Source organism: Odontesthes bonariensis, chromosome 2, assembly GCF_027942865.1.
Source record: "Odontesthes bonariensis isolate fOdoBon6 chromosome 2, fOdoBon6.hap1, whole genome shotgun sequence".
NCBI lineage: Eukaryota > Metazoa > Chordata > Actinopteri > Atheriniformes > Atherinopsidae > Odontesthes > Odontesthes bonariensis.
Window position 1 is genome coordinate 4,762,505 of NC_134507.1, and position 18,594 is coordinate 4,781,098.

The 18,594-nt window shown below is 42.7% G+C and overlaps 1 protein-coding gene across 3 annotated transcripts in view; it reads right to left on the reverse strand.

Annotated features, from left to right (window-relative positions):
* Positions 1-1,576: 1,576 nt before the first annotated feature.
* Positions 1,577-18,594, reverse strand: part of sertad2b (SERTA domain containing 2b) — a 46,393-nt gene continuing 29,375 nt past the window's right edge. For 2 of the 3 annotated variants that reach the window (XM_075474619.1, XM_075474622.1), the window contains exon 2: positions 1,577-5,910. In XM_075474619.1, coding sequence (XP_075330734.1) covers positions 4,620-5,906 — 1,287 coding nt within the window. In that variant the 5' untranslated portion in view covers positions 5,907-5,910 and the 3' untranslated portion in view covers positions 1,577-4,619. Of the gene's footprint in view, positions 5,911-15,251; positions 15,482-18,594 lie in introns of those variants that run through there. The other variant, XM_075474621.1, reaches the window with a different exon arrangement.

The following is an 18,594-nucleotide window of genomic DNA, read 5'->3' on the forward strand; positions in this document are numbered from 1 at the left end:
AGACTGAATATGAAACGTTCGATGTTGGCACTTCCCATCTTTGTGAAATTTCTCCAAGCGTGATCTTGTTCATCTACCATAGTGATCTGCGTTTTAGATCGCAAAGAGACAGGTGATGATGGTGCTCTAATTCCCCCCTGAGTTCGAGACGTAGCCTAGCTTCAGAATGTGTTACAGGCCCGGATTGCAAAAATGGATGTACACTACATCAACTAATTAAAATGACAAGAACGAATATGAGATGTTTCAGAATCATGCTGTATGAATCTTAACCAAAGTAAGTGTTTTGTCACCGAGTATCCTTTTCTTTTTTCCATACCGTGAAGGTATCGGAATGTATCAATTTCAACTTTCCACAATATTAGGAATTTAAAAGTAGACAATTTGAGCCTTTAGCTTTAACATCACCAGCTGTTAAAGTGAAGCTAATGCTAGCTAAAATCTCTGTTGAGATTGGCATCACATTAGCTAAATCCACTTCTCTTGGATTTCGACATCTTTGGGTAAGACATTACAGACTTACACAATCTGCTTTCATTCTCTCACAGCTATGAGCAGAACATGTAAGGCCTGCCACATTTACAGCAAGAGCAAAACACATGTTCACTAACGTAGTGCTGACTTCTCTTCTAGCTTGTGTACAGGCTTAATTAAGGGCTTTCCTTGTTATAAAAATCCATCAACTGACTATGAACCCCTTTTTAAAAGTTTTTCTAATGACACAAGAACCCTTTCATGTGATTACATCTTAATACATTATCTGCACTACATTATTACGTAAAGGGATAGTTTGCCTCTTTTGACATGAAGCTGTATGACATCCCATATATTAGCAATATCATTTATTAAATTTGATTTTCCCCCTGTGAGCAGAGTTCCAGCCTCGTTTTGGTGTTGATGAAGGTAGTCCGGCTAGTTGGCTGGGGCTTAAAAAATAAAGCGTTTTGCTTCTCAAAACAATATGTGTTCAAAAGAGTAATACATTTGCATCACAAAATCGTTCATCCAGAAAAAGTCAGACCTCACAATCGCTTGGTCCTATTTTCTCTCCCTCGCTTTATTTTTTAAACCCCAGCCAACTAGCCGGACTACCTTCGTCAACACCAAACGAGGCTGGAACTCGGCTCACAGGACGCAGCGGGGGGAAAGTCAAATTTAATAAATTATATTGCTAATATGGGATGTCATACAGCTTCATGTGAAAAGAGGCGAACTATCCCTTTAATGTTGAAGCTTCACTTCCGAGGCCCACATCTCATGGGGGTCGCCAGCAGTTGCACTGTACATAAGCCCATCATCATGTGAGCTGAATTCCATGCACAAGTTGACCTTGAGATGGGATTTTTTTTTATACCTCCATGCTGACCACGGCAGCTGTGTACGAGACATTATGATCTCGGACGGTCCGTCAGCATGTCTGTCCCAGTCTCACCAACGCCCAAGAGGGAATTTTTTCTAAATTTGACACAAACATTTACATTGATTCAAGGATGATGTGAATAGTTCATCCGAAGACCTTCTATGTGTGAGTGAAGTGATGAGCAAGAACACAATAACAGAAGGTAAGGAGACATAGCACTTTTTACAGTTTATTGTATATATATATATATATATATATATATATGTGTATATATATATATATTTATAAAACTAGAAAAGTAAGACTGTTTCAAATTCATAAACAGCTGTCCATTTATTCATATCTACATATATATACACAGTCTCAGTCAAAAGTTTGGACCCACCTTATCTTCAACTTTGAAAGAGTGGCGTCCAAACTTTTAAATGGAAGCGTATATATACATTTACATATTATCTACAGACCCAATACAGTGATCAGCTGATAATTTCTCTCTGTGTGTTTGTGTTCCATTGCATAGAAAAAGGCACAGCTCTTAGGTCTGTGTAAAATACAGCCTTTGTAGAGGGAATCCGACGCAACTGCGGTCAGTCTGCATCTGCCGCCGCACACTCGGACAGCGCTGAAAACCGATTCGGTGACAAACACTGATTGAAAAAGTCTCAGGAGCTTGAATGTTGTTCAAACTATGTACAGTACTTTTGGCATTGAAGCATCCATGACAGGCTTTGGAGTCTTGACATCTGAAGGTTGGAGACGGGTGGGGGGGGGGGTTCTTTTCCGAGTATTGCTGCATGAACTGTTTTCCTTCAACTGGAAAATGTTGAACAAAAAAAAAAAAAAAAGAAAAAAAGAAAAGTCGTGGCCGCCACCCCACAAATAGATAAATAAACAAAGCAACAAAACAAACAAACAGATAAGCATGATAATATAACCAACTATGTATGATAAAAAAATGGCTTCCACTCATTATTCCACACTCCAATACATTCCTATCTAAAATACATCCCTACCACACATTCTGTACACACATTTACAATCCATATGTTCAATTCACATAAAAAAATAAATATATTTACACGGAAAAGACCAAACAAACAAACAAACAAACAAACAAACGAAGAGAAAACTATATGAATAAATAACTTCAATGGGAAAAAAAAAAGAAAAAAATTAAAAGCACTCCAAAAATTCAAACATAGTGAAAGGAACAAGACGCAGTCGTCTGCAGACGGTATTAGTTGGTGCTCCGCTCCGCTCGCAGTCTGCTCTGAGTTCAGTTAAACCTGGTGGCTGACATCGTATGGACACGGTGAGGTGACTCAGATCCAACAACTGATAAGTCCAACCCACTCGGGCCACCCGCAGAAATGCCACTGACAAACTAACTCACCCAACTGGGCTCGTATCTCTTACATCTGTTACTTAGTGGCTTTTGAAGTGAAAATCCACTCTTGAATATTTTTGCTACCAGTGATATATTCTCTGTTTGGACCACTGCTACAAACTGCCCGGAAATGTGTGTGTGTCCTATATTGCAAACTGTCAACAGCTAGACAAAGTAGAAGATATGTCGATGATGAAATCCATGAATTACAGGACGAAAATAATTCCTTTGTAATGTGATAAACTCAAAGGGATATTTCAGACCAAACAAAATGGTCCATTTGACAGCCTGTGAAGGGGGAATTAGTGTTCTGAAACAACCCAAAGCCCTCAGCGTGGCTGCAGCACTGTGGTGTCGGTTTCCCACGTCACCGGAGAACTGCGTTTAATGGATTTACGTGACAGATTTACAGACCTTTGAGTCAAAAGTACCGCGCAGAGTACATACATGAGCTCGCATGTATGGGGCACCTATTCTTTACACAAGTAAACGCACTCGGCAAAAAAGAGGGATGTGAGTAATACTGTATGCCCCGCTTTAATTCACCTGTCACCATTTCAACGAATCCATAGGAACCGAACCAGAAGTGCGTTCTTCCCGCTGAAATAGTCCTCAGAGCTGCACTGGTACCACGATGCCTTTGGTGCGCTCCACGGCAGCTGTTCTGCTCTGCAGCCAGAGAGGAGCCCTGAAGCTTTTCAGACCATCTGCATCCGACCGGGACCCACCGGCCCGCGATGGCGCCGCTCTTTGCTTCCAATGTAAACACACTTTCCCGTAGGTGGAGCTCATTTGAATTCCGCTGCAAGTGGATCACGATAACCAGCTCATTTGACCAAGCTCATGTAAAACAGCAGGAAGAGCACAGTTACATGTGCCTGACAATACGGTGGGGAGAGAGAGAGAAAAAATGAAGAAGAAAAGTCCTGAACAGGATTTGTAGACGTGATGTGCATGAGAACAGATACCTCCTCATACCGAAGGAGTTTAACAGACAACCCGTCAACGTCTTTTAGAGCTACTCCCAAAGCGTCTTTTTATAGCAAAGCTAATATGTAAGCTAGCACACTGGTAAAACAATGCATTCCTTTTTCTATGCTTGCTTTACAATTAAAACAAAGCATCTGTAATAAGATAAAGATTAAATAATTATCATTTGATCATGTAAAATTACCTTACTTAATAATAGTTTTAATACAATACAATAAATTAAAAAAAAAAAAAAAAACATTGAGGAGTGACCTGTCTAGGCTGATAAAGTGAGAAGAACAAAAAAAAAATACTGTAAAAACAGGAATAGAATAAGTGGTCATTTGAAAGGCACTCGTCTGCTAAAAGCCATAATTACTGAGTGTGTGTGTGTGTTTGCTTCCTTGTATTTGTGTACCTGTGAGGAGTACATCTCCCCACAATGATGGCATCTATAAAATCTATTTATAGTTACTATTCAGGGTTAAGGCTTAGATTCGGATTAAAGATTAGAATGTATTAGGTTTGACTTTCGGGTTACGAAGGGAGGCGAGTCAATGAAGGTCCTCACATGTACACATATACCAATGTATGTGTGTCTCTTGTTTCCCAGTTACTTCATTTCCATATCTGGAAAGGCAAGCGCAGTGCATGCACAGTGTTGTGTAGAAGTAGTAGTTGTGATAGTAGTTCTAACTGACATCACCTTCGATGTTTACAATTTTCGACCTTTTGAAGAAAGTTTTTTTAAAAAAGAAGAAAAGAGAGAAAAAGTACGAGACTCACAATGTAAAAACGAGGAAAAAAAGAAAACAAAAAGAAGGAAAAAGGATCCTAAATATTCATTCCAGGCTGTTCTCCGGGTTATAGAGTCACTGTTTCTGAGGCGTTCGTGTCCACGAGTCATGAACCCACCAACACCTCCATGATGTGGTCCAGTTCTGTCAGATCGATTTTGAAAGGCTGATTGGCTGAAACCTGGGGGGCGGGGCCACTGTACGGCGACGCCAGGGATTTGAGGAGGTCGTCTGCCGTTACCACCGGCGACAGTTTGGTGAGGCCGCCTCCCGCCGTGACGCCCACCGCCCCCGCCGTGGTGCAGGGGTCAAAGTCATACATGGACGTGTCGATGTCGGCGAACAGGACGTCGTCCAGCGCCAAATCCGAAAGAAACCCAGAGGGGGAAGAAGAGGAGGGGGGGGACGAGGGAGAGGAGGGAATATCTGCGAGGCCACTGGGGGGAATCGTGGGCAGAGTTTCCATTTGCCGGAGCTCAGAAGAGCGGCTCTCTACGAGGAAAATGGCAGCTGCCTCTGGTTTAGCACCCATGGTCCTGCAGTCTCTGGTGGCGCCTGGGGGTGTCGGGGAGGGGGACACTAACTGGGGGGGCAGGGGGGTTGGTGTAGGAGCAGGGGAGGTAGTCGTGGTTGTAGTATTAGCTGCTGCTGTCCTTGTTATGGCTGTGGAAGGACCCAACTCCATGTCACTCAGATTTGAGCGGAAGCTGTCGTTCGATACGACGGCCACAGGGACGCTGAGGGGCGCCGGGCTCATAAGTGCTGAGGGAGGGGGCACCGGGGGCGGTGACAGCGGAGGAGTGGGTGGAGATGTGGCACAGAAGGCTGAATCTCCACCGTCCTCCTCCAGCAAAGAGGCTGGGGTGAGGCAGGCTTCCAGAGGGGCGGGACACACCTCCACACGGTGAGGGTAGACCTGGGACGCCTGGCAGTTTGGAGGCACCATCGGGTGGGGCGAAGGCGGCGGCGCCATCGCCGGCATCAGCAGCGCAGAGGGCGGGGACACCTGTGCGGTCGCTGCTGCTGCTGACAGAACGCCGAAAGATGGGGGCGCCTCGCGGTATCCCTCGTCCATGGGGTCGTCGGGCGGCGGCGAGGGCGGGAGGAGGAGCGGCCGCAGGGAGCCTTCCTGCTTGAGCTCGTCCTGGATGCGACGGAGCATGTTGTTGATGAGGACGCGGCGCTCCAGGCTGGGCTCGCCGTGCGGCCGCTGGCTGTAGAGCTTCATCAGAGAGATGTTGAAGATGGTCTGTCTCTGCAGGGTGTACGACACCTTCGAAAGACCCTCCGGAAGAACGCCTAGCCCCCCTCCCGCCACCGACGCCTCCAGCGTTTTGCCTTCCAGCCCCTCTTCATCCTCGTCCAGCTTCCGCTTCGCACCTTTACCGAACATATATCTGAAAAACACGAAAAAAGAGAACCAAGGGAGTTAATTAAGTGGTTAGTGGCCCAATCCCGACCCAAGGGGCCTTAGAAAGTGTAAAATGCGACACAAAAGTTGACAGATTGTTATCCTTTTGGGTTATTTTATGGATTATTTGTTCGTTTGAGAATCAGAACACTGTAAAAACATCTGGAACAGTCTTCCAGAAGATGTGAGACAGGCCTCAGCTCTGACAATGTTTAAATCCAGACTGAAAACAGTTCTGTTTAGCTGTGCATATGACACCTGAAAGGATTTTATCTGCACTCTTCACTTTTAAATTAATTAATGATAGAAATATAATTGCCTTGCCTAAAAAGAAAAATGTGTGAAAAAATGTCTTATTTTTTACAAGACAGATCAAGCAAATGTTTGTTATCATTCCATGAAAAATACAAAAATAATCATTTATAGTCCTTTTGGACCCATATTGAAGAAGTAAAGTGGACAAACTGTATGCAATGTACAGAACTGTAAAGCTGTCCAAATCCCCTGCTCGACATGGCACCAGTTTGCAGTCAGCCAAGTTATTAGCCAGTTGTTTTTGTCTGTTACATAATAGGTTAACCAGAAAAAGCCCAATACTAACAAGTTTTAAGGGGACATAATCATCACCTCTTTGTAGCAGAGTTGGATATACCTCGGTCAACACATTCATTCTCCTCCTGTGCTTTTACTAAGGACAGTAGTGTAACCGAAAGGCTGGATCTAACTGTACATATAAACGTTTTGCGATACCTTCACTATTCGAGTTTTCAGACCGAAACCGAACAGCTTTTAACTGTTGTGATTGAAGAAGCTGCTTAAATGCAGTGAGGATATTCCAACGAGGGATTTAATAAGAAATAAAAAACACACATGGAGACCATGAGCAGCTGCAATGGGAGCCTCACCACTGAATACTGTATACACACACACACACACACACACACACACACACACACACAAAGTTATGTAATTGCAGCGTTCTTGGTTGTAGGACAGGATCATAGGCCAGACTTCAAACCCAACCCTCCCTCACACTCCGTTCTCTTTCCATATTGGAGCAGCACATTGAATTACTTAGTCTGGGGAGTGGGAGCAAAGGCATACAGTAGGAGAGAAAAAATATATACATATTCTAGTAGTTAGGCTGATATCTGTCTCTAATCAAACTAAAAGAAATCTCACAAGAGAGTAGAAAGAAAGAAAGAAAGAAAGAAAGAAAGAAAGAAAGAAAGAATTACTGCAGTGTGTTTGACTTTAATCCAGCCTGACAGGCTCATGCAGCCAGTCGCTGTTGACACTCCGGTACATTGCGCCTGCGCCTGCTCTCACATGCACACATGCACACGTGCACACAACCGTCCACACACACAGGAAGTGTAAGCTGCAGGCCCAGTCACCACGACCGGTTGGTTGCCATGACAAACACAGTCAGCTGGGAATTCACCCAAAGAGATGACAAAGAACGGGAAGAGGGGAAAGGAGGAGGAGGGGCAAGTGTGGGGGTGGTGCTGGGGTGGGGGGGAGGGGGGGGGCAGGAAGGAAGAAGAGGAAGAGGAGGAGGACAAGTGAGAAGAGGAAGTAAGTGAGAGACTGATCCGGGAAGGTAGGAAGGACATGAATGGTATTTTCACCTCCCCCTTTGTGACAGCACAAAGTTACATCTTTATAGGGTTTGAAAGGTTTGTGGGTTATTTCACTTTTATAGGTGGATGCAAAGAAGCTTGGAGCCATTTGACTTTTTTTCAAACAGCACAACAAAATGAGTGTTATCAACTGTACTGACAGAGCCGTCTTAGAGCCTCTGAAATAACTCAGCCAGTGCAGTAGCCTCCTGATTTGACATTATCTCATCTTTTCATCTTTTCATATATTCTACGATAAAGAAGAAGAAACTGCAGGACAGAAATACCAAGACTGCTTTGGAGATGGTTGACAAACTTAAACATTAAATGCCCACTGGAACGCCGGCAGGTGCATTTTCTAACAGTCAATTGTCCAACTCACAACGTGCCTGCATGATACAGGATCTCTGTTCGAACCAATTCGTGCTTATGGACACTCAAGTGCAATAGGTCGATATGTTACTGCACGCCTACAGGAAATTGCGATTAAAAGGTAATAGGTTACGTAAAAGTTATTGGAAATTGTCAGGTGGAGGTACATGCCTCTGGAACCAATTTGTAATAAATGTTTTAATGATGCCCCTTCCTAGTTACTGGGTTTATTTTGAACTATGAAGGCATGTTTGTGGGTTGGAAGTTATCATTACAAACTCTTTAAAGCGAGATAACAATCTGCAACGCAGTCAAAGGTTTCCGCTTTCATGGTGAATATAATATCCACCTTATAATAAATCATCGCACATCCTCAAACTCACAGACATGCTTTGCTTAACTGAAAAAAAAAAAAAAAAAAAAAAAAACACCACCGCGGTGAATTAGCATGAATTTAGATGACTTCCTGTTCTTACTAACAGTTAGGGCTTATTGACCGACTGATATGGATTTATTTAGAGAGCAAGGCACTCTCTGGTTTATGCACGTCAATATTGTGCTGGTTTTTTTTTTTATATGTTTAAACTCCTATCTACTTTGATCAAATCTAAATGAACATTTATGGAAAACTATTATGTTTGCTAAAGCAGACCTAGTTTGCGCTCTAAATAGAATCAATAAGTAACTACCTACCTTAATAAATGTCCACAGGTAATAAAAAAAAATTGTTCCACAGCAGCCAAACAGCCACGGCTGCCTGAACCTCAATGTGTCCACATTCAGTCTGCGTTTACCGTCCATATTTAATTATCAGAGGCCAGTTCATCAGTGGCAAATAATCATCCCCACTAATCAGCTGAGCAATTAATCGGTCTGTAAGCAGTTATTGGTTATGGAGGCTTGACTCACAGTCTAAAGTGCATTAGACTAATGAGCACGTCTGCATCCACAGGCCACAATATTGTCTCCAAAGTGCTCGTTGAAAGATGGGAAAGCTTCAGAACCCCTTTACTCCCGCTCCTTCTGAGACTGCGAGGGTAGGTGGCCTGGATCTGACCCCTACAGGAGATTTTTTACATACAGTCCAACGTTTACGCACAGTTTGCAGAAATAAAATAAAAAATACAGAGGTTGAACTTCTCTCATTCTTCACATTTGCTAATGTTCATGTGTCCAACACGGCGTAACAACTCAGCCTTCCTGAGGAAACTGTTCCACGGTGTGCACACTTCTGTGACCCCCCCCTCCGTCTTTTAATACTTTTGACGCAAAATCAGTCCTGGTCTAACTGTTAGGAAAGATATCCAGGGCAAGGCGGTTCTTATCACCGACTCTTTGACTGACAGGAGATCTGAGAAGGGCGGAACAGAAACGCCACAGCAATAAACGCTGAGCAACAAAGAAGTCAAGTTTACGACACAAACAACCGGAGAGTAACGGTTCTTCTGCATTTTACTGCGATTCAAAAAAAATCAAAGGAACTGTAATATTCCCTTGGATTTAAAGGCATGTGAAGTACTTCATGGACTGCAGCTGCGTGTGGATTTTCCAGGAAAATGGCAGACATGGAGAATCCCAGAGAGCGACGGAGATAGTTTCAAAGCAGTTTTACGGGCGTGTGATTGAGAGCTGCGGCAGCTGCGCATGTCTGACTCTCAGAGTCATGGCGTGCTGTTTGGGGTCTTTTACACACACATACACGTGCACGCTCAGTGCGGAGCTGACATACCAGAGGTGCCCCACCCCTCACATTCCACTTCATTATCCTCCTCTCCTCTCCTCTTCCCTTTCCTACTCTACCTATTCTGCACTCACACTTTCTTTTCCCTCCCTCCCTTCATTTTATTTCAGCATCATCCCACACCCTATGAGCCATGTCTAAATAAGAACACCCCAAAGTAAGAAAAACTGATCACACATGAGTCGAGGGGATGACACGCAGCAGCAGAGGAGTACAAAATGGTTCCAAGGTCGTTCAGACTTCACATGGATCTCTGTCAATTGTTCGATTCTAAAATCCAACTAAAACTTTGGACAATTCTCGAAACAAACTTCAATGAGGGAAACATAGTTTAAAAGGAAAAAAACAAACAAAAAACAAGGCAGCAACCAGCTTTGAGTAGACATCAATCAACCTGGAAATATAAAGGTCAGCTCCATCAGTACTTATAATCCAAAAAACACTCGTCACCTCTAAATTTCACAAAAACATGCATGAGCAAAAATACACTTCCACAAAAAGTGCATAAACAAGCTGCACCGTGGATTTCATGTCAAACAGAAAACACCGGCAGGATATGGCTCTACTTTAATAATAGTCAACTTATTATTTGATCAACATCAGTAAGACTTCTACTGGCAAACTTTCCTCCTCCTTGTTTTTTTTTTTTTTTTTCAGAAAACATCTTAAAAATATGAAAAGAAGAACACAAATGCATGTTTCTAGCAGAGTGAGTGGATTCACGAGAGGGAAGCACTTCTTTAGTTTTGACTGCAGCCTGAAATAGCACCGAATATCCTGATACAAAACCCAAGAACCAAACGTGGACTTGGCTGCTTCTATAAATGTCTACGCAACCGTGCCCACGAGGTTTGTCCCTTTCTGACAGAACAGACGAGGCTTCATTACAGGCAACACGAGCACAGTACAATAAAGCGAGGATCAAAATGTGAAGCTTAACCCGAAATAGATATAAATGCTTGTGGCTGAGTTAAGAGGAAGTGGGCTTTTTACAGAATAAAATGAGAGAAAATTGAGAAAATAACATCAATGACAAACAGGAGCTATTCTACCTGACTTAATAAAATGCACAAATGACAAAGTTGTATGGGGGGGGTGTTATCGACATGAGGTCAGGTGTGTGCATGCATGCATGGGAGTGTGCGTTAGCCTTCCAACTGTGCCTGCAAACACACATTAGACATGTGGGCTGAGCAGAATATTCCTCGAGCTGGCTGTAGTGAGTAGACGTGTGTGTGTGTGTGTGTGTGTGTGTGTGTGTGTGTGTGTGTGTGTTGTGCAGTAGTGCAGAGCTTGTGGATGGACTGCAGTGATATTATGATCCTGTAACCGGATACGCTGGTTTCCATGCCTGAGCTGCATATCCACCCCTCCCCCTCGCCTCCACATCGGGCTATTTCAGGTTCTGTGCATGCACAAAGTATGGACGCACACTTGCCTGCTGCAGGTAGATGAATGCAGCACTGTGGCGTGAGCTTAGAACGGCCGGCATTAATCTCGCCCTTCGCCTGAGCACGAAGGCGGACGGCAGCACACTCGCAGTGCGCAGTCATGACTGTTCGTCCTCACTGTAATGCATCCAGCTCTGCACATGAGGACGACACCGTCCAACTCAACCCTAAGCTGGTGCGCGTGTGTTTGTGTGCGCTTCTCTCTCTCTCTCACACACACACATAAATGTTAAACTAGTAAACACATTCCAGACAAAACCCAGAGGAAGAGATAGTGCATTGTAGTGTTTGCCAGACTGACCAGACCCGCTACGCTCAATAGCAGCTACACTTCCACACGCTCACAACTTAAGATACAGTTACACAACAACCCTAGCTACAACTTACTACTACTACTACTCCGTCCACCACGCCTGCTACTACGACAACTTCGTCTGTCAATGTATCGATACTGGTTTTGTGACATTTCTGAGCGCTTGCACATGCATATCAAATCAAGGTGTGCCCCCATCAGACTTGATCATCAAGAATCTGTATCGACAGATGAGCTATTTTTTTTTCTACTGAAACTTCCTCTTTTGCATTATTGGCCTTGAAGAAAACAGGCAAATGGCCCGGTGAGGAAAATACAGCATGCGTGTCATTTCCGAGCAGCTGCTCCTCAAAAAACCTCTAACGTTACAGTGACACCAGCGGACGGTTCAACACATCTCATTAAAAAAAAAAAAAAAAAAAATCAAGATTCATTTAATTTAAGTGGTCTAAACGGCGAGATGTTGATAGAAAACTATTAATTTTTTTAATTATTATGGATTACACAACAAAACCGGGGTTTAAAATGGTAATATTATCATGAATTTTAAGATAGACTGAGAAAGAGCCAAGACTCCTACCTGATCCCCAACGAGTGAGTAAACACTTGTAATTGCTGAAAAGTGCTCTGGAGTTTTTAAGTCTTTTAAAATGAAACTAACGGTTGGGGGTATTTTGTTGGAGAAAATACCTTGAAAAACACGAAAAAAAAAAAAAGTTCCACACAGATGACTTGTGTTATCTCATTATTCAAGTAAGAAAACTGGCAAACGTGCGCGTCACATGATGTGCAGTCATTGGGCACGTTAAGATACATCAACACAGCACAGAGCTATGTCGGAAACTCAGAACGCCGTCGCTTTTAACCGACCGACGAAGCCATTAATGTTGTGTATAACATGTCTGAAAGGGACTTCTGTTCCTGTGGAGCAGAAAGAAGGGAGGGCACACATGGTAGAACAGAGTCCCAACCAAAATAAATGAAAAAAAAACAACAACAATCATACAGCTGGAAAACTGTGTCTGTGTGTGTGTGCTACAAACATGTGAGTGTTGTCCCTCAGGGTGATCATAAACACTCACATGACAGAGGTCAGCTGGCTATCACATAGAGAATCCACTACAGTCTCTTACGTAACAGCAGACCTGGTTACAAAACAGTACAGTTTTACTGCGCAATACGCAGCGTGTCGCTCACAGAGAGGCACAAACTCAAGTCCAAGTTCACCTGCCGCCTGCTAGTTTCAAACGTATTTACCAAAACGAACGGGTTACTTAGCTTACGCACAAGCGTACGTACAATCGGATATAAGGTGTGACAATTTTGCGAAGGTGATTCTCCACACTCTCTTTCACTGGAGTGCAAAGTTCAGGGACAGAGCAGGAAAAGTCACCCAAGTGAAACCACTTTTCCTGACTCATGATGTGACTCGATTTGTTAGCGATACGAAGCGAGTTGGACGGGTTGTGGAAATGGGCTGGGCAAAAAAAAAAATAGTAGAAAGCCTCAGTTTAAACAGCGGAGGCATTCCAGGCAACTAAGAAAAAAATATATGTTCAACCACGGGAGCAAACTTTTACACAGTCAACACACTGGACACCAGAAATAAGAGACAACACGGAGACCTGACAGGTGCTTCGTAGTACTTTAAGTTGAAGAGACAAATCGACTGCTTCACAGTTAAACTGACGGTAACGTATTACTTTTTACTAAACTCCCACCGTCACCACGCATGTGCATCACAAATTTTCAGTCATTAGTGCCTTCACACACAAACCGTCTCACTCGCCCTCATATGCACCCGCTCTTAAGTCTATAAATAAAAGGCAGAAGAAGAGAGCAGATTTAGGTCAGCAGACGTGTCTACATGCTGCTTACGAGCGCTCCACTCTTTCCTCCCAGCCACCGCGGGAGAGAACAAGCCTGGCGCTCTCCAGTGACAGAGCCTCAGAAGCGACAGAAATCTATGGCATCGACACATCTGGTCACAGAGTGTACAGTAGTGCCCACCTTATTACTGCGGTATGTGCCTTATTACTGCAGCACGCACTGTGCACACAGCAGAATTTGCTGTATTACCACAGTGCCCACCTTGTTACGGCAGCACCAGCCTCAGAGCTGCAAGTGTCATCATTTCCACTGCAGTTAGCGCCCTTATTACTTGATTGTAAGCCGAACCATTCCTATACGAGCCTTACAGTAGAGGTCACACCGCTGCAATGTGAGCTCCCTAACTGTAACTGATCATATACATCTTGAGCAGCTGATGGTAAGGAACAAATTCTATGTGACTTCACAGGTAAAAAGCCTTACATATACACAATAAAAGCCTACAGGCGGTAGTGTCTCGCGCAGTGTTACGTCTGTTTTCTAGTGCACTCCTGACCCTGCCCTGGAGTTTGGGAACCTCCAGAGGGGTTCTTCGCTCAGGTAAAACAAGGATTTATCTCTTCCCGCTGTGGTTAACTTGCTCGTTAACAGTTGAATAGCTCTGCATCACACCTTTTCTGCACCTCGGCTTCGATAAAAACGCATCTCTGCGGTCTGTGGTGAGTCTATTCTGTGACGTTGCCTGTCCAAACAAAGTGAGAACCTCTCCACGCTGCATGTGGGTCACACGGCACAGGAACAGCAGCAAAAAGTGAGGAAGAGGTGCTGTCACTAGAGCCGGCTGCTTGTGTTGTGGTGCAGGATACGAAACAGAGAGGCCCCTCCACTACAACAGCTGAGATAGTATCACACACACTTAAGACCAAATCTCTTTACACTAGAGGAACACATTTCACTACTTCAGGGCAGCTTGTCACAGAGCATGTTTCACAAGCCAGTCAATAACTATGAAATTAGGAGCACAGTTTGTGCAAAGGGAACTCCATACGTTGATAACATGTTGTTTTTTTACGCACATTTTCAATATGCAGACTTGACTGGGTGACTATATTGGGCCACATAAACATTTCAGATGAATTAAGTTGACATTTATGTGTATTTCCACAGTTCTAAGTTTCCAAAGTGGCACAATTCACACTTTGCTTTCTTGTTATGAAGTTGTCAAAGTGACATTCTTCGTATCCGTTTGAGCAGTGAGCTCCAAATCAAATCAAATCAAATCAAATTTATGTATATAGCACGTTTCATGTACAAACAATTCAAAGCGCTTTACATAAAATAAAAGCATTGCAGCAGGGAGTGGAAGAAGCATTAAAATACATAAAAGAATATAAAGAGAAACAAATAAAATCATTTAAAAACAAGCAACAGTCCAGATAAGTTAAAAGATATTTCATGCATAGACACATGAAAACTCACAGTGAGTGAGTGGTTCGTTGGGAAAGCCCTCCGTGGTATTTTTTGGTAATGAAAAGTTTATCAGATACACTTTTCTCCACAGTGATAAAGGACTGCCTCGTCTCTGTAAACTATAATGAGTTTTCAGTCAAGTTAAAAGTTAAAAGACTCAACTCAACTTTATTTATATAGTCTTTTAACACAGCTGTGGCTGAAACAAAGTGCTGTACAACACCAAATACAAGGCATAAAACCCAAGAACAATGCAAAAACAACAATAACAGAAACAGAGTCTCGTGCTGGACGGTCAGAGAAACTGTAGAGGAGACACATTTTTTGCAAAGGCTTTCTGTCAAATGCGAAAACTTCTTCAACAAGACCTCACACTACGAAACAGTCCTACAGAAACACCAGCAGTCACCGTCTCTATTATTCATTAGAAATAAGGTTTACACTAACCACGCTGGTATGCATATTTTCTCGACTATTTTCTTTGACTTTGCCCTTTGAAAAGGTGCAAAAAAAAAACGGTGTTCTTACCACATCCAGGTCCGCCGGAGGTCTAAAGAGAAACATGGGGGTGGGAGGGGGAGGGGGGGGGGTATTTAAACAATTCCGTCGGCCACAGAAAAACAATCGCTCCTCGCTCCCGGAGACTCTGGCACACAATGGCGCTGATAGGAGGAGAAAAGCAGCCTCTGCTCACAGGAACGCGTTCAGTGCTGTCGGATTTGCTCTGAAGATAAACTAACATGTGTCATTTAATGCCGAAGCCTGTGTATAACAACTGAATTTTGACCGTTTGTTTTATTTTAAACATTAGCTGCAGCACCTGAGGTTCTATAACAGTTTTTTAATGTAACAACTGCATAATTACTGTCGTGCCAGGAGCCGTTTTAAATAAAATAATAAAAAAAATTGGAACGTTTACGAGGCGCTGGTGAAGGCACCAGGAGAAGCTGAAACCGAGCAGCTGCCCCGAGAATCAGTCAGTGTGGCTCCGCCCACAGTTCCACTCACATGCGCGCGCACACGCACGCGCCAACACATACACTGTTCTATAACATTGTTTCTTTATCCCCCCCCCCACTTTGTTAGTCTAATTAATCGAGTTAACTACAATGTCACTTTAATCACATTGTCATTTTAATTTTATCGACGCCCTATTTTTTTATTTATTTATTTATTTATTTTATTTTTTTAATTTTTTTTAATTTTTTTAATTTAATTTGATTTTTCATTTGCTAAATATTTTATTTATTTATTTTTTTGTCACCCCCTTTTGTGTTTTTATTTTCTTTTTCTTTGTGATTCCATTTTCTTGCTCTTCTTTTAATGTACCGCTCTCCGCCCTTCTAATTGCCCTTCGGGGATAAATAAAGTTTTTTCTGATTCTGATTCTGATATTTTCAATTTGTGAACTGGAAGCAAGATTCATGTGACAAGACCTCATTTAAGGCCCATTTCTTCTAACACTCTTTTATTTCTAATCTTTTTTTTCCTTCCAGAATCAGAATCAGAACGCCTTTATTGTCATTGTACATGGTACAGCGAAATTTAAAGCCACCAAAAACAATGCAAAGAGAAAATAAAAATATTAAAAAATATATAAGTATGTACAAAAAGGGAAGGGTGTAAAGATGCACAGTTTTTGTTATGGTAAATACAATAAATAAAATATGGTGTTAGTGGTGATAGATAAATAAGGTGTAAGTAGATTCAAGTAAATGGATATATTGCACACAACAGTTTTTGGCCATAATTTTTGAATATTGCACAAGAATAGGGAATTGTCCAAAGGGATGATCAGTGAGTGTCAGAATTGAGACTGGTTATGGCTTTAGGGAAAAAGCTGCTTTTTAAATCTGCTTGTCCTTGTCTACTTTGGCATCCTATGCAAACTTAAAATAATATTTTATTTTTTATTTTATTGGCATACGAGTGGTCAGTAGTCACAAGCAACGAGCAAAGGGTGCAGCTGGGCTGGGGAGCGATGTTAGTCCTGCCCTGCAGCAGATGGCAGGGTGATGTCCAGTAACAAAAACCCAGCAGAGTCTGCTCCACACAGACAAAAAACAGCAGCACACCGAGCATATCTGGGGCAAAAAACGGGCATATTAAACCGTTTGTGGCCTCGATGCCCCCCTGCTCTCCACCGATTTGTTCACCTAATTCACAAGTCTTCTAGTTTTTTTCCCTCAAGTGTTTGCGTCATTATCGGAGTCCAGTGTTTACCGAGCTCCAACACTAGCACAAAAGCATTCAGTTTCTCCTGATTTCACAGTGGAACATCAAAAACCAGAATGGCTTGGTCACACATAAAAAAAAAATTGGTATGACAGCAGTGATCCAAAAAATCTTCACGTAAATATTTGGCTTTTTTCGCTTCCAAATAAGCTAATCAGGGGATCATGGTTAACAGCTTCAGCTCATGGCTACTACCTATTCAAACAAAATCTGTCCATACAAGTTCAGAGTCACATTATCAACTCCTAATTCAATACCTTCTACAAACCATTCATCTGTTTATTCTACTTCAACGAAAGGTTAATTAAAAGTCGAAGGCGTCGGACTGCAGAGCTTACGGAGACTATTGTTCAGATAGTAATATACAAGGATATCATATTATTCTTAACAACAGGGATGTAGATCTCAAAGTATCTCGATCACGCTGTTTAACAGTTTAACCCGGAGGGAAACCTCAGCTCCGGTGTTGCCAACAGGCAGGTTAGCCGGGCTAGTTCTGTGCATGCAGGCATAGGTAGATACTGTGATGAATGGAGATCTGATTTTAGTCCTGCGTTCATCTCTCTGGACTCTGAGTTGACTCACGAATGCTGAGCAGTGAGAAGGGATGGCTCTAAATAAAGATTTCAGGTCAAAAACAGGAAATGGCTCAGTGAGCAGGGAGGGCAGGGCCATAGCAACACCAACTGGAGAGCTGCACCGACAACATACCTCCCTCCCTCCCACACTCCCTCCATCTATCGTTATTTATTTCATTATTGCTCTTCTTTTATTTCCCTCTCTCTACAGAAGCCGCACTTACACTACAGTTGCTCATTAGGTGAACTGCCTTTATCCGAAGCTGTATGTTCCTTTCTGTTATTGTTTTAACTGCATTTTGCTTTCTCCACCTATCTTGTCTTTCTCTGGTTCTGTTTTTTCCTGAGGTTCTGATTACTATCAGTAAGGGAACCTGCAAAAGCACAATGCAAAAGTCGCTCGATGCATTCAAACCTGAAGGCTGGATTATTGTTTCTAAAAACGTGTAATGAAAATGGCCATAATCACCAGACTACGCAACGGTATGAAAGAGCACATGTTCAAAACCCTGTAAAAATGCTCAGCCATTTTGTTTTATGAGGCTCTCTTCGTCTTCCTTTCCCTTGGTCGTGAGTGTGTTGTACTATTAGTGTGAACCTGACTCATGGTGAGTTCACCGGTCCCACTCATCATCACCCAGTACATGGAGCTACATGTTGCTTCCATCCGTCGCTGTATCACACCTTTGGCTGGTAATAACTGTCATCAGAATTAGATCACCAACCATTCCATTGTTCCGTTTATATTCACTGTAGCAAGGGGCGGTGCTTTAAAAAACAAACAAAAAAAATCATAAAGGTCTATCAATTCATACACACAAGTGAGCAGAAAATGCCACCATCCAGAACATTTAACCCCTTAAAGGTGGGCTAGGGGTTCTTTCTCTGGAACATTTTTTTTTACATATTGCTTGAAATACTCTTCACACCCCCATTGCAACCAATTAATTAAAAGTTTTGACACAAATATGAAAAGTTTTAGTGGCCTCTAGAACGAACAATCCAGGAAAAACACTATCCAATCATACTGAACGGACCGTTAACGATGATTGGATTCT